The sequence below is a fragment of the Pantherophis guttatus genome, chromosome 2 (genome assembly GCF_059756535.1).
Source record: "Pantherophis guttatus breed Tessera chromosome 2, ASM5975653v1, whole genome shotgun sequence".
Classification (NCBI taxonomy): domain Eukaryota; kingdom Metazoa; phylum Chordata; class Lepidosauria; order Squamata; family Colubridae; genus Pantherophis; species Pantherophis guttatus.
In genome coordinates this window covers 119,696,829-119,723,095 of record NC_142064.1, presented here as the reverse complement: position 1 = coordinate 119,723,095, position 26,267 = coordinate 119,696,829, and the positions used below count along the sequence as shown (strand labels likewise).

The 26,267-nt window shown below is 40.8% G+C and overlaps 1 protein-coding gene across 7 annotated transcripts; it reads left to right on the top strand.

The window, feature by feature from the left end:
- The first annotated feature begins 72 nt into the window (after window positions 1-72).
- Window positions 73-23,748, top strand: FAM3A (FAM3 metabolism regulating signaling molecule A). 7 transcript variants are annotated; one of them, XM_087886592.1, is made up of 11 exons: window positions 1,946-2,093; window positions 2,866-2,941; window positions 15,353-15,466; window positions 17,079-17,102; window positions 19,307-19,430; window positions 19,550-19,608; window positions 20,075-20,125; window positions 20,487-20,571; window positions 22,480-22,606; window positions 22,708-22,808; window positions 23,660-23,748. In XM_087886592.1, exons 1-10 carry the CDS (start codon window positions 2,070-2,072, stop codon window positions 22,804-22,806), a joined length of 783 nt encoding a protein of 260 aa, XP_087742718.1. In that variant the 5' UTR covers window positions 1,946-2,069; the 3' UTR covers window positions 22,807-22,808; window positions 23,660-23,748. The 7 variants fall into 7 exon arrangements, with proteins under 7 accessions (XP_087742719.1, XP_087742718.1, XP_034290032.2 ...); XM_087886593.1 differs by lacking the exon at window positions 1,946-2,093 and adding an exon at window positions 73-489 and having other exon boundaries at window positions 22,708-23,748; XM_034434141.3 differs by having other exon boundaries at window positions 22,708-23,748.
- Window positions 23,749-26,267: the final 2,519 nt, after the last annotated feature.

Here is a 26,267-nt window from a genome sequence, read left to right as displayed (position 1 = left end):
CTAACAAGAGATGTAATCGCTGGAACTTCTTGCGCACGTTTAAAGGGCCGCACCGCGCCTGCGCCAGACGACAGAAAACAGGAAGAGGAGGGAGGAGGAGGGGGGAGGGGGAGGAGGATAAGAAGAAGAATTGAATGGGCGGAGCTAATCGTAACACCGCCTATTCGGTTGTCAGAACTACAGCGGGAGCCTCATAGCTGTCAATTGGTTTGGCTCAATTCAGACTTTTCGCTGGGTTTATACACTGCATCGTGGTGCTGATAAAAATCTTATCTATGTAGTTTGTGATCTATCCGTGGCAAGGCTAACTTTTGAAGCCTGGCTCCTTTAAGTCTATTGTTAAATTCATTTTGTTCTAGTAGCGGGTTTATTTAATTTAGTTTTGGATTTCACCTTTCGAAATACTGCTGACTGATGGATTATGAGAAATAAAGTCTAACATCTAGATTGATGAAGACTGCTCTATATTAAATATACTATTGCTCACAGGTATATTTTATATCCAAATATATATCCAAATTCTTTATGCAACAATGTTTTTATTCGTATCAATTTAGTAATTATAAAATTATAATAGAATAGAATAGAATTTTTTATTGGCCAAGTGTGATTGGACACACAAGGAATTTGTCTTGGTGCATATGCTCTCAGTGTACATAAAAGATACGTAAAATTATAATGGGGTAGAATGAAAAACGTTGCTGAGATTTGATAAACGTCTATAGCAGGTTGCACTCAAGATTGCGTTTTGAAGAGCCTTTGGATATGTAAAATGAGATATAGGTTACAGAGGCAGTATTAAACTACAAAAAAATTCCACAAAGTTTTGTGGAAGCAAGAAACAATCTGAACTGAATATTTCCTCAAATGAAAATCAGTTATACATGATACATTATACAATTACATAATTTAATGTTTACCAGGGTAAAAGTGAACAATAATATGCAACTATATATTCTATCAAAGTCCATGGCTTACAAGCTTTTGTTTAGCAACTGTTCAAAGTTACAACAGCACTGAAAAAAGTGATTTACAAACAATCCTCACACTTACTATTGTTGCAGCATCCCCATGGTCATATGATCAAAATTTGGGTATTTGGTAATAGCAGAAAGTGAAGAGAAACTAAAGAGCCTCTTGATGCGGGTGAAGAAGGAAAGTGCAAAAGTTGGCTTGAAACTCAACATTAAGAAAACTAAGATCATGGCAACTGGCCCTCTCAATTCCTGGCAAATAAATGGGGAAGAAATGGACATAGTGACAGATTTTATTTTTCTGGGCTCCAAGATCACCGCAGATGGGGATTGCAGCCAAGAAATTAAAAGACACTTGCTCCTGGGGAGGAAAGTTATGGCAGACATAACCTCAGAATCAGGTCATAAGTATTTTTGTGGGGGGGGGGGATCTGGCATAATTTAGAATGATCAATAAGTGGTCGCTAAGTCTACATGGACATGTGAGACATGTGAGAAAAGGAAAGCTAGCAAAATTTACTCTACCCCAGCACATTTCACTAATTCCCTATCTTTGTAAACCATACTATCTTCTAATACATCTATACCAGTTTGTATCTTGTCTGCATACAGTCTCTCATCTCCTTTGGGGTATCTCAAGGTAATTATCTAGTAAATATGATTAACTGCATAATTTAACCCACAACTACTTATTGCCAGTCCTTCTCTTTTTGTTGGTGTTCCTGCAACTTTTCTGCTGACTGGCAAATTAGTCTAGCTCTGCGCTGGAAATCTCCAGACACCAGAAGAGCAATACAAGAAACTTCATTTTTATAGTCATGCAGATTAATGCAAGCCAGGCCTGGCATCCTTGACTAGTTGATGCCTACCAAAAGAAGAAAAATCTTGAATCTTCCAGCCATGCCTAAAACGTCCACCTCTTTGTGTCCCTGTTAATGCAGAGAAGCTCTCCTATGAGGCCACTCCTGAATGTAGCCTCATTTTCCTGGAGGACTAATGGCGGCTTAACCAAAAGAGTTGCTTTTCAGAGTGAGATGGGTAGTGCATAAATGTAATAAATAATAATAATAATCTGCCCTATTACACCAGATTGAGATGGCACGCTGGGTTATGCTTAAGGTAAACTAATCTAAATCAAGCTAAGAAAGATACTTAGGGGCTTAGATGTCACACTAAATGTGCCCCCAAGAGGTTTAGGGTTTATGTGAATCCTATCACTGATTGCATCTGTATGTTATGCTAAGCTATAGTTTATTTTAACCATGTTGTATTGAATAAGCCACAGTAGTTAAGGTGACAATTAAATTAAACTGTTTAAACTATGTCCTAGGTCCGTGATGGCGAACCTATGGCACGTGTGCCACAGGTGGCACGCATAGCCATATCGGTGGGCACGTGAGCTCAGCTCCAGCATGCATGTGTGTGCCAGCCATCTGATTTTTGGGCCTTCTGGCCCCACCAGAAGTAGGGAAACAGGACGTTTCCTGCCTCCGGAAGGCCTCAGCGGGGGGGGGGAGGCTGTTTTTAGGGGGGCCAGCTCCTAGAAAGGCTCTGGAGCCTGGGGAGAGAGAAAAACAGGCCTACCGGGCTCATCGGGCCATCACGTGCCAGGAGCGGGGTGGTGGTGGTTGCAAGCGTATGCATGAGGTCCATAGAATTATGGATGTGAGCAAGCGTGTGCACGACCCCCCTTACACCCCCATGCTCCTGGCACGTAATGGCCAAAAGATTAGCCATCACTGTCTTAGGTGGATTTAAAGATATGGGGTAGCAGCATTGGTTTCCTGGGGATAAAGGATGAGCCTCCACAATATACAAACAATATTTGCCTGTTTAAAATAGGGTAAATTTCTCCAACCCATATTCAGTGTGTTATTTGTATCTTCCCCAGGCAAACTCTCTTCTCTCAACAAAAATGAGACCCATCAGAAAGAGAAGGCACCAAATAGATGCCGTTGCTGTCATAAGTAAGTCAACTTGGGAAGAAAACATTCTTAGTGTGAAAGCAGAAATCTACATACAAATGTGTGGAAGAAGTTGAACTATGAGGGAGGGAAACGATGCTGATGAGATGGAGGCCTGTTGGACAAAATATTAGGGTTAGGGGAGAAGGATTTTTCATATGGGAAATCAGAAGAATGACATGATACGTGTGGGACGTTGCTGTTGCTTCATGCAGTTGCTTCATGCAGACCTCCTGATTTCCTTGGCCCCACCCTTTTTTCAGGATGTTTGAGGGTTATACCTGCAGATTTGAACCTGGGACTGCTTATATATAAAACCTGAGTTCATTTTTGGGCTCATGTGGCCCTGTGGTTTAGAGATGCTTCTTTGTTTCATCTGAGTTATTATCTCTATGAAACTGGTTGTGGTAGAATTCACCCCCTGGTAAGGAAAGAAACTTAACCAGATTGATGTACTGACTGGTAGAATCATATTCAAATCCACTCCAGCTTTGGAAATTCAGTAGATGATTTTAGTCTAATTACTCTTCTATTCCAAACTATCTCATAAGGCTTCTGTGGGGATAATATTGAGATCTCCATATAAGATGCCTTGAGCCCTAAATCACGGGTATCAAACTCGTCATGTCACATTACCGTCATGTGACATTTCATGGCGTTCTTCCCATTTGCAGAACTGGGGTGGGTGTGCCTGCACATGACACATCCGGCCCATGGGCCGCCAGTTTGACACCCCTGCTTTAGATTAAGGATGAGATGCAGATTTAAGAAATAAATAATAAAATAATGTCCTAGTGTTTCTGCATCATCCTGAAAAACTGTCATTTGGCTCAAAAGATAATTCCTATCACTAATTTACTAGAAGGTATACTATTTAGTGGGTAATCAAAGGAGATCTCTATAGTGTGCTACTACTTTTTGTTCCTGGATAAAAGGAGGGATATGAATCTAGCACATAGATTAAGTTGTAATAAATGCATATGACATCTTCCATGAATGGCTTCAGAGGTCAGGAAATTTCTGCAGGAAGCACAAAGTAGATTAATTAATGCTGAGGGTTTCACTTTTGTTTCACTGAAACAGTAAATTTATATACCAGCAGTACCATTAAATGTAGGAAGGATGAAAGCACAGTTCTAGGTAGAGTAGATTATTTTCACATGGGAATATATTATTAGAAAAAGATAATGGCAATGAAAAAGGTATAGTGGAATCCGTCTTTTTAGAATTTAATTTTATTTATTGTGAAATCTTTTGTGAATGAAGGAAATTATTGTGTTGAGACTGCACAGTGCCAGTTGTGGTAAGCACAACTAATATTCATTTTAATGTGATAAATGAATGGTTCTGAGTACTCCCCACTTTTATATTTTTTGGGGGGAATATCACAAGTTATATATACCAAGACAATTAGAAAATTTCACATGTCTATTTAAATACATTATCCATCCATCCATCCATCCATCCATCCATCCATCCATCCATATGTATTTATCCATCCATCCATCCATCCATCCATCCATATGTATTTATCCATCCATTCATCCATCCATCCTTGGAAAGCAGTATAAACACCAGCATTATCAGTGAAAACAAACTACCTGCTTGTAAAAACTGGAACTAGTGAAGCAAAAGATTACAACTAGTGGAAGCACATCTTGAATCAGCAGCAAGAGAATAAATTAGCAATTAGAAGTGAGGGAGCAGGAGCAGCAATCAAGATATATTCCAAATGTTGCCACAATCAGTTGTTTGTGCTGGCTTTACATTATCCTCAAATGGTTCCTGACTGTTTTGGCAATAATTGAAGAGTGTGTTTTGTGATGGATAACTCTGTGAGCAGCAGATGAAAAATAATACTTTGTTTTGGCTGGTGAATAAATGTGGCAGTTGTGATTTGATTTATAGAAGATTTATTGTGCAGTTGTGTGTTGGATGCTGTGTAACCAGGTTTGAGGACAGTGCAGTAGATCTGCTCCAATCTCTCAATAGACAGGAGCAAAGGCTGATTCAATAATAACTGAATATTAAAAAAATAAATCTGCTAATGCTAATCCCAGAGCAAATGCTGTTCATTTTCTCCATACAGAAGGTTGAAAGAGGCTGCACTGGGAGACAATATAATCTTGTCTGGCCTTTTACTGTGGGTTTGGATGAAGTTGAAACAGGTTGTAGCAAATTCTAATGTTGATTTTGGTTCCAATTCTTCGCTAAAAATATTTCCTATTTCTTTAATCATTGCAAAAGTTAATTAGCTTCTTCCATGTCAAATCAGATGTCAAATCTGATTTACACACATATTGCTGCTGTCTTAAATGTATAGGGTTTTTTAAGTGTATATGAAGAAAAAGCTGTTACAGTAGGGATTCCTGTTTTTCATGCTCCTGTTTTTCATGCTTTGGTTTCAGCTAACCAAAGACTTGTTGGTTAATGCTTGCTTGGCAGAAACATAGAGTTGTTTCTTTTTCTTTCTAATAGCAAGCTGAGGAGGAAATTTCAAGACCTTGAAAAGGTGATGCAGATAAAATGGCTGCCACAGCAGTTATGTCAGTTCACAGAATGGTTGCTCTGGTGGGCATCCCTAGTTGTTACCCTTTTACAAAGAGGACACTGCCTACCAAGATGCTATATGCTATTTCAGTGAAATGGGACCCAAAAATATTGCTACAAAATAATAACGCTCTTATATGCTGGTGCAGCTTTCTTTTTAATAATATTAAACTGATTATTTAAAAAATAGATGAGGCATGTCCTGATGGAATATATAAAGGCCCACCGCTTGGCCCGTGCACTGCTAATGCACTGCTTCCCAACCGTGACAACTTTGGGGTGTATGGACTTCAATTCCCAGAATACTGAAACAATGGCCATACTGGCTGGAGAATACTGGGTACTGAAGAACAAGGATCAGAAAGTTGATAAGGTGGGGAAACACAGCAAAGGAACCAGAAGTCAAGCAAATTATGCTGCAAAGCAATGCCTCGGTGTTCAAGAATGTCACAGATCCTGTTCCCTTGCCTTCATGTGGACAAAGGAGATACTTACCTGTGTTTAGCTAAATTCATTATGGTACATGTATAGTACTTCACCCAAGTAGACTTCTGTGTGTTTGATGGTCTAAATTCTATAAAGTTTTACTGCCCTTCAGTTGAATATGAGTTGGAGGCCCAGTATGGTAGAATGAGCCAATGGGATAGCTCCAATTCCCTTTGGATTAATTTTATTTATTAAATTTATATTCTGCCTGTCTCACTATCTAGAATGACTCTGGGAGGTTTAGAATGGCGTAAAAGCATTAAAAATACAGGTTAAAAATCAACAGCATTGTTGGCGGTAGGTTTTGGTCTCTCAACCAGTGGTGGGTTGCTATCGGTTTGCCCCGGATCGGGCAAACTGGTAGCGGCGGTGGGACGCTCTGCCCACCCACCCAGATGCTTCTGCGCATGCACAGAAGCATTGCGCGGGCAAGCGCATGCACAACCACGAGCGAACCAGTAGCGACGGGATTTGAAACCCACTACTACTCTCTTTTTTTTTTAAATTTTTTATTAACATGAACAGACGTAAAACACAAATACATACAAACACATATACATTAACACAGTACTAAAGCAAAAAAAAAAACAAGAAGTCTATCGACTAGCTCTTAAGAAACTCTCGCATCAGTGGTTAATTTCTATTTCCCTTATTTTTCCTTTATCTTACAGTTTTCAGATTAATTTGCTTTCACTTTGTTATACTTTATACATTTTGAGCTGTATCTTTCTATAGTCCTGTTAACCATTTGTTTATACCATCATACAACTCTTCTCATGAGACTAGTTCTTTGTTTCTTAATTTGAGTTCTCCTAATATCCTATGTTGTTGGCCCTATCCTTCCCTCTAGCCATAGGTACCATCTTTGCCAAACTAAATAATAATTGGTATCCTCTTTTTCTTGAAGCTCCTTAGTGAGCTTGTCCATCTCCGCACATTCAGTTATTTTTGCAATTATTTTTTCTTCTGTTGGTAATAGTTTGGATTTCCAATTTTGAGCATACACTATACGTGCCGCTGTCAAAATGTGGATGGTAAGATATTTTATCTCTTTAGTGTATTGTGGTGTAGTCATTCCAAATAGGAAAAATTCTGGTTTCATTTCTACTTTTTGCCTTGTTATTTCTTTAATTATTCTCTTAATCTCCTGCCAGTAGTGTTGTGCCTTCCTGCACGACCACCAGAGATGTTAGTATGTCCCCACTACTACTCTCAACCAACCAACCACCTCCAACATAGCAACACCCACCTTGGGGCCCCAAACCAACCAACAGAGCCGGGTTTTAAGGCCCTTCCAGAAGGCCAGAAAGGTGGAGGCAGATGTCACCTCCAGTGGCAAGATGTTTCAGAGGACGGGACCAGGCAGAGAAGGGTCTTCTCCTCGCCCTCACTCCCTGAAATTCCTTGGCTGATAAGATCTGTACAAGGCCTCTACTGCCAGAGCGAGAGGGGCAGGATTATCCCATTGGGCATATGAATTATAGAGCTCCAGCAATTCATTGTCTTAGTTAGCAATTGAGAAACAGAATTTCAGGATTGTAGGAGATGAAAAAAGGAAGGAAAGCCAAGGGAGTTGGAATACATTAGACATGCATATTATCAAGTTAAGATGCTTCTTTATTCTGCATTATAAAAGGATGTTTCAGAAGTAGAAAGAAGAAAGAAAGAAATAGTTGGATTTTGCATACTATAGAACTGCATTTCCTCCTTGTACCCATGTACAGCTTTTGGGTGGGAACCAAAATTTTGGATGGGTATCATATCCTGCAGAGGTTTACAGCATGCATTTCTACCTTAAAATCTCCAGGCCCTCCAAAAATGGGCTTTGGATGTATTCGGTTGTGGAATGCAACCCTGAACGTGCCAATCATAGTACAGAACTGATGCCATTAAACATTGTGCGTTTCTGCTATATAATAGCTGTTCTGCAGTTGCTTCTTGTTCAATGTGGGTTCTAGTGTTTGTAATAGGAAACTGGGTAAACCTATTTTGATCCTATTGTAAATTAAAGGCTAAGAATGAAATCTTGCAGTTTTCCTAATTTGATTTTCTATGGCTGTGCTTGACTACAACTTCCATAATTCTCAATCAGTACACTATGGCTAGTGGTGCATGACATATGGTACTAGGTTGAAGAAAATTGCATTGTATGAGAGGATTAACAGTACATGGGAGTTCAACTTCCCCTCTTTTGTTCCTGCGCCGCTTGACTTCTTTTGTTCCTGCGCCAATTAGTCACAATTATAAAAGTTCCGTTGTATTTCTTCCTTCTTTCCACCATTATTTTTTCAATAATTTAATGACTCTCCTAAACAAAGTTATAATGTTTCCTTTTAAAATGGAAAGTGTTGCTCTGCAATCCACACTTTCCCTTAGTCACGCCAGTCTCCATTTTGTTGTGATTATATAACAGTCCAATTTAACTCTCGTCTTCTTTTGAGTTTTAAAAATATTAAATCCTCCTTTTTTTTTTCCAAGTCCAATTCTAATTTAAAAGTTCTTTCCAGGTTTTTCAACCTGCCTCAATGTTCAATTGTTCCAATTAATTCAATACCAAAGTAATTTTCTTTGCGGATCTTTTCCTTCTAATGTCACTTTTCAAAATCTTCTAAGCCCCTCAAATCCACAGCCACTGTTTAAGGTTAGGGGGTCTTACAAGTACCAATTATTGCTCCAGCGTTGTTTCAAGCCTAGGTTGGTGTCACTCACCCGGCTTCAAAGAGCTTCGTTCTTTTCACTTTCCTCCTGCACATCTCTTGTTTCGGTTTGTCCCAGCTTCATTGCAGCCGCCGTGGCTGCCGCCCCCGCCGCCGACTCACAGAGGGTTCCCTCCAACCTCTGAGGAACTTGCCTGTTCCTCTTGGTCGTTCGAGGCGCCCCTCTTCTTCCGCCATCCCTGCAAGACGGGTTCAGTCCAAAGACCCATCGGCGGTGGTTCAGCAGCCGGGGTTTTCGCGGGGCTCATCAGAGACCGCTATTTCCCTGACTGTCTCGCTGCGATGTCAAACCGGAAGTCTCTTTGCAGGGAATTGAAGTAATAAAAAGAACTAAAATGATATACGAAGAAACAATTTTGGGAACATTGAATTTGACATGGATTATAAATTGCTAGACAAGGAAGTGAAGAAATAAAATATATATGACTGGAAAGAAGAATATAGAAATAGTCTGATTAATAAATGAATTGTATTGTTTAAATGAATATTAATTATAAAAGGAGGTGTTTAAAGACATACAAGGATGGAAAATAAAATAATGTGACTAAAATAGGAAAATGTAGTAAAGATAGAATGTATTGATAAAAAGAAGTTTATTATAAGTGAATAAGATTGTGTATGAACATGAGAAAAATCCAAGAAACTTTATTGATTTATACAGTCAGGTCCAGAAATATTGGGACATCGACACAATTCTAACATCTTTGGCTCTATACACCACCACAATGGAGTTGGAATGAAACAAACACAATGTGTGTTAACTGCAGACTGTCAGCTTTAATTTGAGGGTATGTACATCCAACTCAGGTGAACGGTGTAGGACTTACAGCAGTTTGTATATGTGCCTCCCACTTGTTAAGGGACCAAAAGTAATGGGACAATTGGCTTTTCAGCTGTTCCATGGCCAGGTGTGTGATATTCCCTCATTACCCCAATTACAATGTGCAGATAAAAGGCCCAGAGTTCATTTCAAGTGTGCTATTTGCATTTGGAATCTGTTGCTGTCAACTCTCAAGATGAGATCCAAAGAGCTGTCACTATCAGTGAAGCAAGCCATCATTAGGCTGAAGAAACAAAACAAACCCATCAGAGAGATAGCAAGAACATTAGGCATGGCCAAAACAACTGTTTGAAACATTCTCAAAAAGAAGGAATGCACCGGTGAGCTCAGCAACACCAAAAGACCTGGGAGACCATGGAAAACAAGTGTGGTGGATGACCGAAGAATTCTTTCCCTGGTGAAGAAAACACCCTTCACAACAGTTGGCCAGATCAAGAACACTCTCCAGGAGGTAGGTGTATGTGTGTCAAAGTCAACAATCAAGAGAAGACTTCACCAGAATGAATACAGAGGGTTCACCACAAGATGTAAACCATTGGTGAGCTTCAAAAACAGGAAGGCCAGATTAGAGTTTGCCAAACAACATCTAACAAAGCCTTCACAGTTCTGGAACAAGATCCTATGGACAGATGAGACCAAGATCAACTTGTACCAGAGTGATGGGAAGAGAAGAGTATGGAGAAGGAAAGGAATTGCTCATGATCCTAAGCATACCACCTCATCAGTGAAGCATGGTGGTAGTAGTGTCATGGCGTGGGCATGTATGACTGCCAATGGAACTGGTTCTCTTGTATTTATTGATGATGTGACTGCTGACAAAAGCAGCAGGATGAATTCTGAAGTGTTTTAGGCAATATTATCTGCTCACATTCAGCCAAATGCTGCAGAACTCATTGGACGGCACTTCACAGTGCAGATGGACAATGACCCAAAGCATACTGCAAAAGCAACCAAAGAGTTTTTGAAGGGACAGAAGTGGAATGTTATGCAATGGCCAAGTCAATCACCTGACCTGAATCCCATTGAGCATGCATTTCACTTGCTGAAGACAAAACTGAAGGGAAAATGCCCCAAGAACAAGCAGGAACTGAAGACAGTTGCAGTAGAGGCCTGGCAGAGCATCACCAGGGATGAAACCCAGTGTCTGGTGATGTCTATGCATTCCAGACTTCAGGCTGTGATTGACTGCAAAGGATTTGCAACCAAGTATTAAGAAGGGAAAGTTTGATTTATGATTATTATTCTGTCCCATTACTTTTGGTCCCTTAACAAGTGGGAGGCACATATGCAAACTGCTGTAAGTCCTACACCGTTCACCTGAGTTGGATGTACATACCCTCAAATTAAAGCTGACAGTCTGCAGTTAACGCACATTGTATTTGTTTCATTCCAACTCCATTGTGGTGGTGTATAGAGCCAAAGATATTAGAATTGTGTCGATGTCCCAATATTTCTGGACCTGACTGTATGTGGTGATTTTTGATGTAAGAACTAAGTCTCAATGTTAAATTGTAAACAAAGTTGAGAATGATAATAAGATTAAATATACAGAACTAATGTGTAGATGGAAGGTATAATAAAATAGGGAATTACACAGAGATAAATAGTAATATTAAAATGTGTTTAGAAGATTATGCTGGTAAACAGCCAAACAAGAACTGAATATGTTGGAAAACAGCCAAAACAAATAGAGATTATGCTGGGTATCAGCCATCAATAACTGAATATGCTGGAAAACAGCCATAATAATAGAGGGAGAGGTGTAAGGGGAATATGCTGGTAAACAGCCAAAGCACTAGAAGATTATGCTGGTAAACAGCCAAACAATAACTGAATATGCTGGAAAACAGCCAAAACAAATAGATTATGCTGGGAATCAGCCAATCAATAACTGAATATGCTGGAAAACAGCCATAACAATAGAGGGAGAGGTGTATACTGGATCTGAAAGTAAAATAAAGGTGAATATGCTGGTAAAAGAAGAAAGAAAATGATTAAGAGATAAAAAGGTAAAAATAAATGTGATTTAAATTGGAATTGATAGTAATAATAAAATGATCATGTTGGGATTAGCACTAGAAATAAAGGTGACTATGTTTGATATGAATAACAAAATGAAGATAATAAGACTGCGATAATGAATTGATTCTGTGTATAATGAAGAGTGTATATGTGATAAGTCTAAGAAATATTGGTGTTAGATAAAAGAGATTAGGATTTAAAGATTCAATGTAATGGGTCATGGGATGGGTATATAGATAGAACTTAGGGCAAATAACTGTAATTAAATATTGAGTTGTGTTATTTGGAAATTAAGATTTTTGGTGAAATAATAGAATGGTAAATGTTTAGATTAAGATATTATAATTGTGGGGAAATTTTATGTTTTGGTGTTCATTTTAAAAGATGTAATGGCGGAGATTTGGGAAAGAGCTTGATAAAGAGGGGTGTGATTGTACCTACTTATGACCGGATCAAGGCTTCGTTCTTGAAAGATGTATTTTATGTTTATGCTTTAAAAAAATAATAAAAAACTTATAATAATAATAAAAAAAAACAGTACATGGGAGTTCAACCCTGAGCTACAGATACTCTCTTTTATTGGTACGTGGGAGTTTTACGGATTACAGTACTGAAACCCTGGAAATCGGAATGAACAATTTCTAACACTTTATGCTGTATAAAATAACCTGTGACTTGTTGACTGCTAACATTTTATTATGCCAAATATAATGTAACTTAAAATCTGTCAGAATAATTCAGAAGTTTTAGACCCATGGAGTTGTGGGTGTAAATTAAACTATTGGATGGAGCCACAGAGGCAAAGGCAAACTATTTGTTAACCTCTGGTGCAATTAAGTTAAAATGTTGGTCTAATCCCAGAAAGGACTAGACTAGGTTGTCCAGACTAGATTGTCAGCTAGATTGTCGACTAGGTTGTCAACCACGACCTGTGGTAAATAACTGAGAATCTCCACAGACACTTAGACTAGGTTGAAGCCCTGCCTCACAATGAAAGACGACTGGGTGAATTGTGGCCAGCTACTTTCTGGTATCTCGAAATTTACTGTGGAAAAATGGAAAAAGGATGCTCCTGGAGGGAAAGCAGGCTGTATAAATCTTAACAATTTAAAAACACATAAAGCCACACTGAAGGATCACTGCTCTCTCTCAGTGTAGCTTTATTTGGTCATCTTTCCCCTCCCCTTTCCAGGACGTAATTTGGTTTCCAGGAGATTCCAAAGGATGCGCGGGAGTGCCCGGATGCCAGCCTAACCTCTAACCGCAATTCTTTCAAGAGGCTTTTCTAGGATTTCTCCGAAACGCTGGTTTTGGGGTTTGTTTTTTTTAAACGAAACCCTAGCCCTGCTCTTTACGCCAGTTAACCCATGAAGAGAGGGCCTTCCTCGGGAATAGCGGGTGCAGGCGCAATAAGAGAACGAGGCCAGTAGACCGTGGGAAAGTTCCGGTTCCCGAGCGGCGTCCGATCGGAATAAGCCTGAGCGGGTGGGACAGCGGGGATGGCCAGTGGCGGAGCGGGGGGAAGGGCTCCGTACCCAGCCTGGAGGGGGCGAAGGGCCGGGACGCCCAAAGAGGAACTCGATCAGAGCGGAGGGGAGCCACCGAGGTCTCCGCTAAGCTGTTCTACCCAGGAGGCTGGGCGGAGCCGCCGACAGAAGAGGAGGAGGAGCTGTTTGCTGCTGCTGCTGCTGCTATTACTTGGCAAGCCGGAAAATCTTGTTCTTTCCTGGGAAGCGACCGAAGATCCGCGCGGATTGCATCGGCAACCGGACGCTGGAGGAAGCTGGAGGGAATCATGAGGCGACTGGGGTGTTTGGGAGATGAGTACGTGGGCAGCCGGGAGGGTTCAGGCAGCAACCGGGGAGGAGTGGGAGGAGGGTGCGGAGTAAGAAGAAGGGAGGCCCTGCGCGAGGGCCCGAAGGGTTCGGCACCGGGCTGCAGGCGGGATCCGTGGACCGGTTGCAGGGTCTTGGGGCTTCTCTGCCACCGGCTGAGAGAAGGGCCAGAAGCCTCTCTCTCTCCCGGATGCTCAACTATGACGACGTGTTCGTGTGGTTCGCTTGGCAACAATATGGAAGTGGGGGTTGCCATTCGGTTTCCCGCGATGTTTGTCCGACCTGTTCCAGTCCAGTGCTCGTCTCTGGTGGTTTTCTCGGTGCTTTACTACCCGAGTAGAAACCACCGGGACGATCGTGCTTAGGTTGTTGGTTTATTTATGTGGTTTTGGGGGGGGGGGATGAGGGTGATCAAGAAGCATGAGGCCAATTTGCTTCGGGTAGTAGTTGAACAGAACTTAATTACGGGATTGTTCCCTTCTGGACATGGCCGGATGTTAACAAGACAGAAAGAGGCAAGGTTCCACCTCCGTAGGTGATGTGAGAACTTAAGTTGCCATCCTGTTTGCAGCGCTTAAGAGAAAGTGGAAGAAGAAAAAGAACCAGAAGTAGAAGAGGGGTGCTCTTTGTCATAAAAGTCCATATTTATACCTATGAAGGGGAAGTCACATAAATGAGACTTTATCTCCCAAGGGAATCCACCCAGTTTTGGAAGTGGGTTAAATAAGTAGCACTAAGTTGCTCAAAAGTTCTGTCTGGAGAGTGAATACAGTTAAGGAAGGAGGTGGAGGCCAAAGAATTTTCTTGCTTTGGTCTTGGAAGGTCCAAAGGGTGAAACAAGGAGTGCTGCAGAGTTCAGTATGGTTCAAGTCAAACTTGATACAGAGTGTAAAGTTTAGTAGTATCCCTCCCCTGCAAGCTAAACTGACACCATTTTGTGGAGGTCTTGGTTAAAATTGAGCTTTGCAGTTCTGTGTAGATTTTAGCAACCCCCTGGAAATTAACCCTTTAGGCAATTAAAAAAATGCCTTTTGCCTGCAGACAGGCAAGAAAAGAAAGAAAAAGAGGAAATTCTGCCTTGCCCTGCTCAGGAATTTTTTTTTTTTTTACATAGAGTTCTCTTCCACAGTTAGCTATTAAGTTTCATTTCACTAGAATAGACTACAGTTTTGCATAAACCTCTGAAAAGTATCCAGCGGTTACAGTGTACACTATGTTTAACGCAAAGTATAGCTACAGATGTCCTGGGGTAAGAAAATTCAAAGGCCCTCTGCTATATTGCCTTGAGGGAGCTGCCTCAATTGTCCATAAGATGGCAAAGCAATTTAACTTGCAAGTTTGATGAAACACTTTTTAAGAAATGTATTCAAGATGAATTTGGTTGTAGTTCAATTTTTAATGGTTTGGTGTTACATGAAGTGGCCGGCAGCCTAACCATGAAAATCGTACAAGGCGGTTTGTGATTTCTGTTGTCTGTATGTTATGAAGGTTATATTTTTATATGTGTGCTTATTAGTGTAGAACTCGTGGACATTTGTCCTGAGTATTGGGGGTCATGCAGGAGTTTTATCTTCCTTGGGTTGATTCTGACTGCCATTTCTGATCTCTGTAGTTTGAAGGGTACATGTGACTAACCTACCTCAGACTCCCTCACCCATTCTGCTACCTCAGGAGCCTAATAGCATTGGATTTCCACTGGTTCTGGACACTCTCAAGGGGCCATGAGACTAGCAGGTGAGCTCTGGATGGTGACAGCAAAAGGCAGCCCTTCAGACAGGAAAATTAATAGTTTTTAGCCACTGACATCCAGTAGCCCTTTAGAGCATTTAAGCTTCTGGGATATGTTGGGGAAAATTGTAGCCACTACTGGATGACTGTAGTGTAGCAGTTGGATTCAGTCTTCCTCCAGGGTTTCTTTTTTGGCTTTGCTTTGACTTGACTTCATCTTTCTTAATTGTTTTAGGTCCTCTTCGAGTTGTTGTGATTGTCTTGACAGCAGGGCTGACCTGGATCCTTGTCAGCATCTTGTTGGGGACCCAAAGCAGTTTCTCTCGCCTGCAGCAGTTCCTCCTCAACAGTAAGAACAAGGACACTAAGAGAGGGGAAGGATGGAGGGGTGCTAGGACATAGAACAAGTGTTCCCTGGCAGCAACAACCATCTTTCCTGTGCATGCTCACTGTGGTTTGCTGTTAGCTAGGGATATGCAGTGCTTCAGATCCAAAGCAGAAAAGGTGAGCTTGCATATTTCAGCAGTTGGAAAACTTCAAAAAGTTCCTTCTTCTCCTGAGGTGGGTGGGTGTGTCATTCATAGATTGTAGTGATACAGTCTCAGGAAAATGCACATTTTAGGTAAGGCGTTGTTGACAGGATGAAGTAAGATGCCTTGCAGTAGAGGCAGGCATGTTCTTCATACTTCCTTTTTTCTTTCTTTGGATCTGAAGTGCTGCATTTCCTTACTCTTGACCTCCATTACATTCAGCAGAATGTTCAATAGGGCATCAAAATACTTAGAAAGATAAAAGAACTTCTAGATATGCCTTTTCTAATCTAAGTGCCCTCCAAATGTCTGGACTTTAGCTTCCAGAATTTCCCAGCCAGTATGGTCACTGCTGAAAAATTTTGAGAATTGACATCCACATATAATAGAAGTTGCTTAATTTGGGAAATATCTCTGCATGGCCATTAGATATGAAAGCTAAATGAGATCTTTGTATATGAAAGTATAACTCCAAGTACTAGGGACAGATAGCAAAGAAAGCCGGTCACCTTCATTGGATTGTCAAGTCACTGAAGAAATCCATGAAGAAATCCATACACTGTCATGAGGATTGTATGATGAATTTTAGACAAAATTCATTGGCAGTTTGGGCCTCTTTTTATATTATACGGTGTCCTGGACCAGCCTTGTACCTGCAAGTAAGTGAAACTAAAGCTGTGTTAAGGTGCAGCTATAATCTAGGTGCCGGTTTTACCTGAAATTAGAACAAAAATTTGGATTAAAGCAGAGAGAATTCAGAGACCCCAGCAGAGATCTTTCATAATTTACTGAGCACAATTTATTATGTGGTCAGACTTAAATTATCCTAAACTTTTAATTTTCCTTGGTGACTTAACCCCCAAAATTACTTCTGAATACCCACTTCCACTTTTTATTCCAGTGCATTTTAATTACTCCCACTTCACTTGGTATAGTGATGCATGAATTTATTTTGCTCAAGGGCTTATTGCATTTATTCTTGCAACAATTTCATAAACCAGGCTCAATAGGAAAAAAAAGAGACAGTGTAAAGTAATTGAGTGAGACTGATTAATGATTCAGAGTGTGGAACCTTGGAGTGGTTTAACAAACCTAATGACACCTGATGCTTTAAGCCATCAGTCAGGTCAGTCCAAAGAGGCAAGTTTTCCTTAGCTTGCTGCTTTGAATATTCTTTTCAAGCTTAATCAGAAACAAATCTTTTAAAAGTAACTCTTTGGCTCATTCTGCGCTGAAGTATTGAAGAATGAAGGATTCTTTGATACTGGCTCCTGCCTGTATATCTTTGAACAGACGAGGCAGGACATTAATTACAGTTTTCAAACAGATCATAACTTGCATCTGTCTAAACCAGACTAAACCTTTTAGCACAGAGTGATAACTCTACATTGAATATCTTGCTGATGCTAATGTTTCTTTGCTTCCTTGCAGGTCCAGAGAACACTCCCGCTACAGGTAAGATGATTGGCTACATTTCTGCACCATTCCTACCAGCCTCCCCCAACCTGGTGCCCTCTCCCTTTGTTCCTAGTTAGTTGGAGTAGCAGTTTGCAAGCAATACATGCGTAGAACAGACTTCTCTAACCAGGTGGCCATTCTGATATGTTGGCTATTGACTTCCATCATCCCTAGCTATCTTATTGCTGGTAGTGGGAGTCTTCATACATATAACATACGGTATATAAGGAGACAAGGTTAGTGTACGAGGAATCCTTATATTTGCAAATTCATTGCTGAACCTGGCCTTGCTAAGATTCCTGGACAATTAAATCATTACAGCTTTCAAGCAGATCTTGAATTGCATCTGACTAAACAAAAAAGTAACTTTTAGCACAGCTGAAATAAATGCAGTCCATTACAAGTATCTTTGATTTATGACCAAATAGATCCTGGAATTGCGGATGTTACGTGAGATGCCCATGTGATCACTTTGTTCAATGAACACAATCCTCACTCTCCTATTAAGTGACCAGATGGGTCATTAAGTGGACAGAGCAAAAGAGCTCCCCTCTCTATGCAAAAGAGAAATCCAGTGGCTTGGTTGGGGAAAAAATAAAAAAAAACCCCTCCAGTCTGCCACAGGAACTTCTCCTCCCCCAGCGCATGAAGGTGGCAGCAATTGCAATATTCTTTGCTTGCTTCTCCATCGACTTTTTGGAAAAGCTGGCAGAGAAGATTGCAAATGGGAATCATGTGATTTGGGGATGCTTGGCAACCAGTCAATAGGTTTCCAAATACCCAAAATGCAATCATGACTGTAGGGGGTGATGAAGTGGCGGTTGTAACTTCAAGAACGAGTCATAAGTAGCTTTTTAAAAAATTCATCATAACTGTCAACAGTCGTTAAACAACCAGTTATAAATCAAGGATCATCAGTAGTGTTTTCGCTATGCTGCTTGCCATGGCTAAGAGAAATAACAAAAATGATTAACAATTGTTCACAGTTAACAGAAAATTAAAGAGTTCTGGAAGTCAACAAGTTCTTTTGCCCAGACACCCTCACTAGCTGAGGGGTATATGATTTGGCCCATACAAGGAAGAATAAATTAGTAAAAATGCAGACAGAAATTATATAGTGCAGGGCTAAACAAAAGGGAAGCTTGCATTGGTAACTGTATGTGCTTTCTTGGGGAAAGCAGACTCGCATTAATCCTTAGCTATCTGGTAATAAATTTCAATTTCTTTGCTGCAGTGTAACTGCAGAATCTGTAAACTGATTACAGGTACCAGATATAGGATAGGGGAAAATGATACGTTTCCCCTTAACTCGGTGAGAAGTGAATTTTCTATAGCCAGAGTGCAAGATAAAGATATTACATATAAAGCATGTTTCTATTTGCTACTCATAGATGTGATGGTCCGGTTCCCAGAATTCTCAGTTAACATGACAAAAAAAAAAATAGCTAAAGAATTGTGAGAGGGAAGGCAGGTAGAGGAAGACTGGTGTAAGACATTGTAAGGACCGGTCGGAAGCCAAGATCCCATGCCACTTGTCTGTCTTGTCTGTCCTGGCTTTGTGTCTCTCTTGCTATCCCTGGAATCCTGACTCTTTATCCATCATTGTCAGATTTGGACAAGATCAGAGTGGTCTCGGCAAAGAATTTTGCAGGCAGCCGCAATAGTCATCGCAGTGAGTTCAGAGGAGTTGAAAAGGAATTGGGGATACAGGATAGCATAAATGGACTTCCGTGTAGTAGTTTTAAAATGTTTTTTCTTCCCTACCTTCCCTTATGCCCTTATTTCCCAGAAGGTCCCTTGCTCAGTAGGAAAGATGTCTTTCCTGTTTCTTTTAATTCATGAATATAGGAGGCTTTGTGCGTGTTTTCCCTGATTTGTAAGATGATTTTGGCTGGGTGGTGGAATGGATTTCCCTCTCCTGAGTAGGTCCTCAAAATTCTCTAACTGGCCTGGCACCAGCTCTTCTTAAGCTGGCTTGAAAACTGTCTTTCAAGTCCTTGGGACACTGAAGGTTGAGTGTAGTACCCTGGCGCTTGTGCTAAGTCATCATAGTTAGAAGGGGAAACGTTGTGATTCTTGGAGTAAGGGTAATAAGAAAAATTGTTAGTCCATACTAATCTGGAAGTATATGCAAGATACTTCTCCACTTCAGTATACTTCTGACCAGGGACTTGAAGATCTCACCTTTGCTATCTTTTCAGAACCAAGGCCAAAGAAATACAAGTGTGGCCTCCCTCAGCCCTGCCCAGAGCATTCGTTTGCCTTCCGGATGACAAGCGGTGCAGCCAATGTTATTGGGCCCAAAATCTGCCTTGAAGATAAAATGTGAGCCAGGAAAAGTCTTGACGGTTGGATACATTTGTGCAAGTCCATGGGACTGACTGTACTAGACCCCTGGAGAGTCTCCTTTTGAAGGATCTGATCTGGCCTTTTATTTGTTTCAGGCTAATGAGCAGCATGAAGGATAATGTAGGCAGAGGTCTGAATGTTGCCCTGGTGAATGGTAAGATAGACTTAAGGGAATACATATGCTAAAGTTGTATGATTTTATAATGCCAGACAGCCACTGAAGGGGCTCGAGTCATGGAGGCTTTGAAGCCACTGCTTCAAAAGATGCTCACCTCAATTCTCCAATATATCTAGTGTTGGATTCATAATCCATAATATTAGGCACCGTGATTCGGTCCTAACAATTTATTTGTTTGGCTAAGGCTGTCATTCGGGTGCACAATGTCATAGAGGGTGGGATATTGGAATAATGAGGAAGGGGAGAGATACAAAATTTAAATTCTAAAAAGCAGAACAAACAAAATGGCACACTTAAAAATATCTTAAAATGGAAATGAAGTACAGTAGTAGATGTCAACCATATGATAAAAGGATGATAGGGATGATGTGCCAATTGCCCACTCAACATGCTGGAGAGTAATGTAAATGTGGCCACTAACCCTGTTCTGCTTTGCTTTCAGGTGTGAATGGAGACTTGATTGATGCTAAGTCTTTTGACATGTGGGCAGGAGGTGAGTGTGGTAATGGAAAGGATTTGGTATTAATAGATAGAATATAGAGTGCTCTGGAGCAGGAGTCACCAACCCCCGGTCCATGGACCAGCACCGGGCCATAGCATGCCAGAAACTGGGCCACACAAAGAAGCGAAGCCCCATTCGTAGGATGCAGGCAGCATACAAAACCCTCTGGTCCACGGAAAAATTTCTCTCCACGGAACCTGTCCCTGGTGCCCAAAAGATTGGGGGTCACTGGTCTGGAGAGAAGCTGAGGCAGTTCTCCGAAAAAAAATGAAAGGATGCTATAGATACAGTATGTAAGGAAGGCTGAGCTAAACCTTCCTACCTTCTTCACTCTAACTCTTCTCATCTCCAGATGTGAATGAGCTGCTAAAATTCATCCGGTCATTGCACGAAGGGACATTGGTATTTGTTGCCTCTTATGATGATCCTGCCACAAAGTGAGTGTTGAATGATGTTCAGCTCAAAAATACACTAATTCATGTGATGAAATTTGTATTGACATAAAACATTAAGAAACATTCTTATGTACATTATAGCATCCTCCCAATCAGGATTCTGAGCAACAATACTCAGACGTTATATAATGTGAAAGTAACATGTATCCAGTGTGGCTAATAGCTATTGAGAGCCTAAACATCCATTAAAGCTTTCTAAGTTGGCTTTAGCCACATCCTTTACAAGCAATTTGAATAGTTTTAACAACGCAGTAAGGATTTCCTTTTGCCTGTTTACATAAATGAACCTTTTGGTCATCATATCAACTGGCTCTTGTAGACAAGCAGTCAGAAGTCATGTGAAATTAACAGTTTTACAAGTTTATAGGTCAACCCTTAGTATAAAAGTCCACAGGCATTTAAAAAAAATACGTTACATAACATATGCATACACCACCCAGAGCCTGTGAAGGAAATGGGCGGTTAAGATAAATAAATAGTAAAATCATGAGACAAAAGTCCCATTGATTGGGAATGGTTGCTTTATGTACACAGATTGATGTTTGATGAAAATGCTGTTATCAGATGGTGGGCAAATATGTTTGAATAAATTCAGGAAGGAAGATACAAGGCTCAGAAATGTTGGGCTTTACTATCATTGGTCTAAAGGGGGAAGCTTTTGTCATTTCAGGGCTGCAGAAGGTGCTTGATAAAATTTTGGGTGCTGTCCAAAAGTGGGCAAAGCTAGAAGTCAAAGTGGGGCTGAAATTGGAGGGGATGTTTTAAGGAAATTGGCATAGCAGTTTAGGACATCCATTTTGCCCCTTAAAATTTCCCCCCAGGCTCCCCCGGGCCATGAAAGGGGGTGCTGATGCAGCCCAAAGGTCTGATGTCTAATACCCCAATTTAAGAGCAAAAGTCAGGTTGCCAGATCTGACCAAGAACAGTTTTGTGTTTTTAAGAATTGCCCAGAAGACAAAACTGGAGCAGCTTCTCCCATTGATGTAGCACATAGGTGGAAAAGGAATTCTGATTGTAATTCTTCACCTTTGGCAGCCTTTTGGCATCACATGGATCTTTCTCTAGAAGAGGAGAGGCAGCTGTTTTTCCATCTTCTAAAAGTTGTGCTACTACCTTTTGTGAAATTGACAGTCTAGAAGGGCTATTTCTCATTAACATTTCTGGATGGAGTTCTCCCTCCTTGGAAGAACTCGGTTTGGTATATATGTAGATACACGGATCATTTCAAATGTTAGACCATGAAGTGCTGAACTGGTCTTCTTCAACTACAGATTTGCATGGGTTTCAATAGACTTCCTAAGCAGACCTGTTTCCTTAGAAATAAATCTCTTCAGGTTTGAGATTGGAATCCCCTGCATCAGCAGATCCTCACAAAACATATAAATATGTCACTTGGAATAATTTGGAGGAAATCTATTGCTCCTTGAAAGAGAAACATGTACTTCTGTCAACCACCCAAATTGGAACACTGAGAAAATATTTCCAGTTATTATATATGCTGAGGAAACTATTCCAAATCTTGTCCCAAAGGTGTTTTTTCAAAAGACAACTGGACTTTCTGGGTTTCTTTGAAGACGTTTTGCTGCTCATCCAAGAAGCTTTTTCAGCTCTTCAGAAGGAAAATCAGAAAGTCCATTTGCCTCGTGAAAAAGCATCTTTGAGACAACCATGACCTAGATGACTGAGAATCTCCATATTCCAAATTCTTTTTAAGCTCTTGCCTTTGATTTAAATAAGAAGGTTAGTGGGAGTGAATATGTAGTAGAAGGTAAAAAGGAAGTTGCTTTAATCCACCCAAAAATACAAGAAGGAAGAGGAAATCAGATGGAGTAAAAAAAAAATAAACCATAGAGATGTTTTTCCTCAATCATCTTCTCTGCTTCACTGTAGAATGAATGAAGAGGCCCGTAAAATCTTCACAGAATTGGGCAGCAAGTTTGCTCGGGAACTGGCCTTTCGAGACAGCTGGGTCTTTGTTGGAGCCAAAGGAGTGCAAGACAGGAGTCCCTTTGAGCAGGTATTTGGTTCAGGACTTTGGAAGGTCCCAAGAATCAATTGAAATAATCTCTGAAAAAGAGGTCAGTCTCCATCCAGACCTTACCTTTGTTCTTTTTGCAGCATATGAAAAACAGCAGAAGCTCCAACAAGTATGAGGGCTGGCCCGAAGCCCTTGAGATGGAGGGCTGCATTCCGCAGCGAACCACCGAGGTCCTGTGAGGGTCCGTTTCTTCGAAACTTCAAGTGAATTTTTTCATGGGGATGGGAGAAAAAGTCTCCAGTCTTCCACTTATTGTTGTCTACCCTTATTGTGGCAGCTGCCTTTTTTCCCTTCTCCACAGTGGCCTGTTTGGCAGTGCCTTAATAAGGCCAACCAGTTGCCCTTTTCAGAAAAGTTTTCTTGCCCTGGACTTTGGGAAGAAAGAACGTGTAAACAACTCCTTATTGTCGGGTTAGTTCTCACGTCCCTTCTCTAGTGCCTTACATTTTTCCCAGGTGAAGGGGCTAATCCTCCTTGCCCTCTTCCCTGCTATAAATTTGCAGAGACAATTGATTTCCTCTACTGAGAACCGATCTGGGGGTTTTATTTGTGATAATTTAAAGCAGGAGGAAGAACTCTTGGGCAGGGGGAGTAAGTGGGAGATACCATGAAAAGTGGGAAGGTCCCCCCATTTCTTTATCTCTACAACATGCTTCTATCATGCCTTCTTTACATATTTGCACCTTTCTTTGATCCATGCACATCTCAATCAAACATGCATTCTTTGCATGTGTAGAATCCCTGCAATGCTCACCTGAAAAGCATGGAGGTCAAAGGAAGAGTCCCGTATTCATGAGGTTCTGCCAAAGGAACCACTCTGAATCAGAGTTTATCTATTTTAACACCACTGCTGTTCCAAATGTGTTTATCTCTATTTTAACACCACTGCTGTTCCCCTTAGTTTGCTAAACTTGAGAAATGCCCAGTTACTGCTTCCTGTAGTGTAATGTTGGTGCTTCAGTTTGGGAGGGGATTGGGTGAGGACTGAGTCATTCATTCATCCTTTTGCCCATGTTCACTTTTTTTTTATAGAGTGTAGTTGAGGGAATCCAAGTTGAAAGTTTCCATTTGCCCAATCCTTGTTGCTGAACAACTTCTTCAATAAATACTGTGTAAAACAACTGAGGCTTGTTGTTTGAAATGGTTGCTGCCTGCCCCTCCCCCCCCAAAAAAACCACCTGGTTCATCCCATGGGATCTATAATTGAAGATAATGTGATTATGCACTTGTTGAATTTTCGATTGCAGCTTTATTTACTACTACCGCCAACATTTTGGCTGGTAGACTTTTGTCCATTGCCAGTTGACCTATCTATGCACCAATTCATGCACTGGTAGAGTTTTCTCCTCTAGGATATATCTTGCACGTGAGCTTCGATGCTCCATTTTTATATGTTTCACTTCTGCCTCTCTTTTACCTCCTTTCCTTACAATGGGGGGGAAAATCATATGAGCACTGAGGCAGCCAGATTACAATACTTGGAAGGCAGGAGAGAAGACAATTACTAAATTACAAAAGCAGCTGCCTTTTATTTTACTTTCTACGATCGTCACTCTTCACTGATCCCTTCTCCCACCCCGATGTGTCTGATTGATTTGAATTACATGGCCAGACATCTACAGAAGTGACTTTAGGTGGCTTACAAATGGTTAGGGGATAAGAGGGGAAAAAGACTAAAAAACCAGAATAGAGCAACACAACATTGAAAACAGAGTAAATGAACCAACAATAGGGTCTTATAGTCAAGTCCTTTCAATTCTGGATGGGATCATCCAATACTGTGGCTCAATGCAGAAGGGAGAAGTCTGGCTTTCATCATCTTACCGAAAGCCAGTAAGTTTGGGCCATCAGACCTTCAGAGGGAATCTTGTACCATAAGGCAGTCACTGCAAGGGAGAAGGCACACCTGTCTGCTAGATCCCACAAGGTCCACGTCCCAGGTAAAAAAAAAAAGAGAAGCATGCTACTCTGCTGGATGTCATGGAATGAACAAAGCTAATTGAAGATAAGCAGTGCCACAAATAACCAAGCCCTATGCTAAGAAGGAAAGTATAATTAAAGTATTGTACAACTGGCATCTTGAATTACTCTCAAAAGCCTATAGGGAATCAGTACAGCTTGCAAGGTAGTAGTGCTATCTGGGCACACCCACAACTACTCTTGCCTACCACCTGCTCTTGCAGTAAGTGTTGAGAATCCAACAGGATCTTCAAATTGTGCACCAGTGTTGTCTGGGAGTCCCATCCAATCCCATCCAGAACCAATAGTAGAGAGCCTCCAGTATTGGAGAATCCCCCAAACCCACAGCTGAGCCAATTTGGTCTGGTAGTTAAGGCAACATACAACAAACCCAGACTGAATTCTAGTCCTGCAATTAGTCATGAAACCAGCTGGGTGGTTTTGAGCCAAGGCAACAACAAACCACTTCTGAAAAATTGCCTAGAAAATTGGAGGTACTAGTCTGGACAGTTGCCAAAAATCAAGACTATCTTGAAGGCACTGCCGCCTCCTCTTCATTCTTGCTTTTGTTAAGCTGAAGTCTGTTTTTCTCACAGCCTCCAGATAATTTGACAGCAGCATCTGGTTTGGCTCTAAGGTATAGATTTTATAACTAGGTATCATCAGGATATTGATAGCTGACCTGTTGATGGATGGCCTCATCTAGCAGCTTCATATACTGTAGATATTAAATTGTGGAGCTTGCAACTTGTTAATATGCTTTATCAGTAGCTTTCTGGCGATTAAATCAAATTGCTTATTAAAGAAAGGGTGAAAGAAAAGGAGAAAGTGCCAGTCTAAATTAAATAGGAAAGAGAACCAAGTAATTTAAATTGCCTTCCTGCCTGTCTTTCACTGTTCTACTCTTCCACCAAATACATGCAATTTATTGTAAGGTTTTTGGTGACCATGGTGGTGATGGAGCTGGGCTTTGAAAAAGATAAGTACCTTAAAAGATTTCTTGAATTTCCAGAAAATTTATTTCTTATATTTTTGTTATTTAACACAGGAGTGGGTAAAGTGTGCCTGGTCTCTTTTGTAGAAACTGCTCTTTCCATGATTGCTCTTGAAATTTAATACCAAAATATTGCTTAAACTTTGCTTAACCTTTTGGAATTGCTTATTTTCAATATAATTCACAATGGTTTTTTTCATGGCTGGGGTTTTTTTTTTAAACATTGGCCCTATCTTCTTTTTCAGAGCATTGCCCTTGACATGCCATCCAAAGACTAAATGCTACCCTCCTCCCAGAAAGTTCTCCATCTTTGAACCAGGGCCAATCTTATTTTAATGCTTGTCAAAATAATCCATTCCATCATCATCTGCTATCCTTTCCTCGTGCAAAATAAATTATTCAGGGCATGAGAAAGCTGGCTAGGTCAAGGCACTGCAGGGAACCCTGCTGCCATCTGAAGAGCATGCTTCAACCAATAGGGTTGTCTCTGGTGGAAAGGATGGGTTTCATATAACTTGATAAGGACTGGAATGCTGATATAGCTTCAAATTTTAGTACTTGAGGTTTTTGGCATCTCTAGATCTCTGCTGTACAGTATTTACTTTGATCTTTGAATCAGTATATGTTCATTGGTGTCATCCCTCCCCCCTTGATTTATTGCTTCTAACAATTCCCTGAAACTCTTTT

Coding starts and splice junctions, on each gene's coding strand:
- FAM3A (XM_087886592.1), top strand. CDS start 2,070: ATGGCACGCTGGGTTATGCTTAAG. Junction 2,942..15,352: donor AGATGCCGTTGCTGTCATAA/GTAAGTCAACTT, acceptor TAATTGTTTTAG/GTCCTCTTCGAGTTGTTGTG. Junction 20,572..22,479: donor TATGATGATCCTGCCACAAA/GTGAGTGTTGAA, acceptor GCTTCACTGTAG/AATGAATGAAGAGGCCCGTA.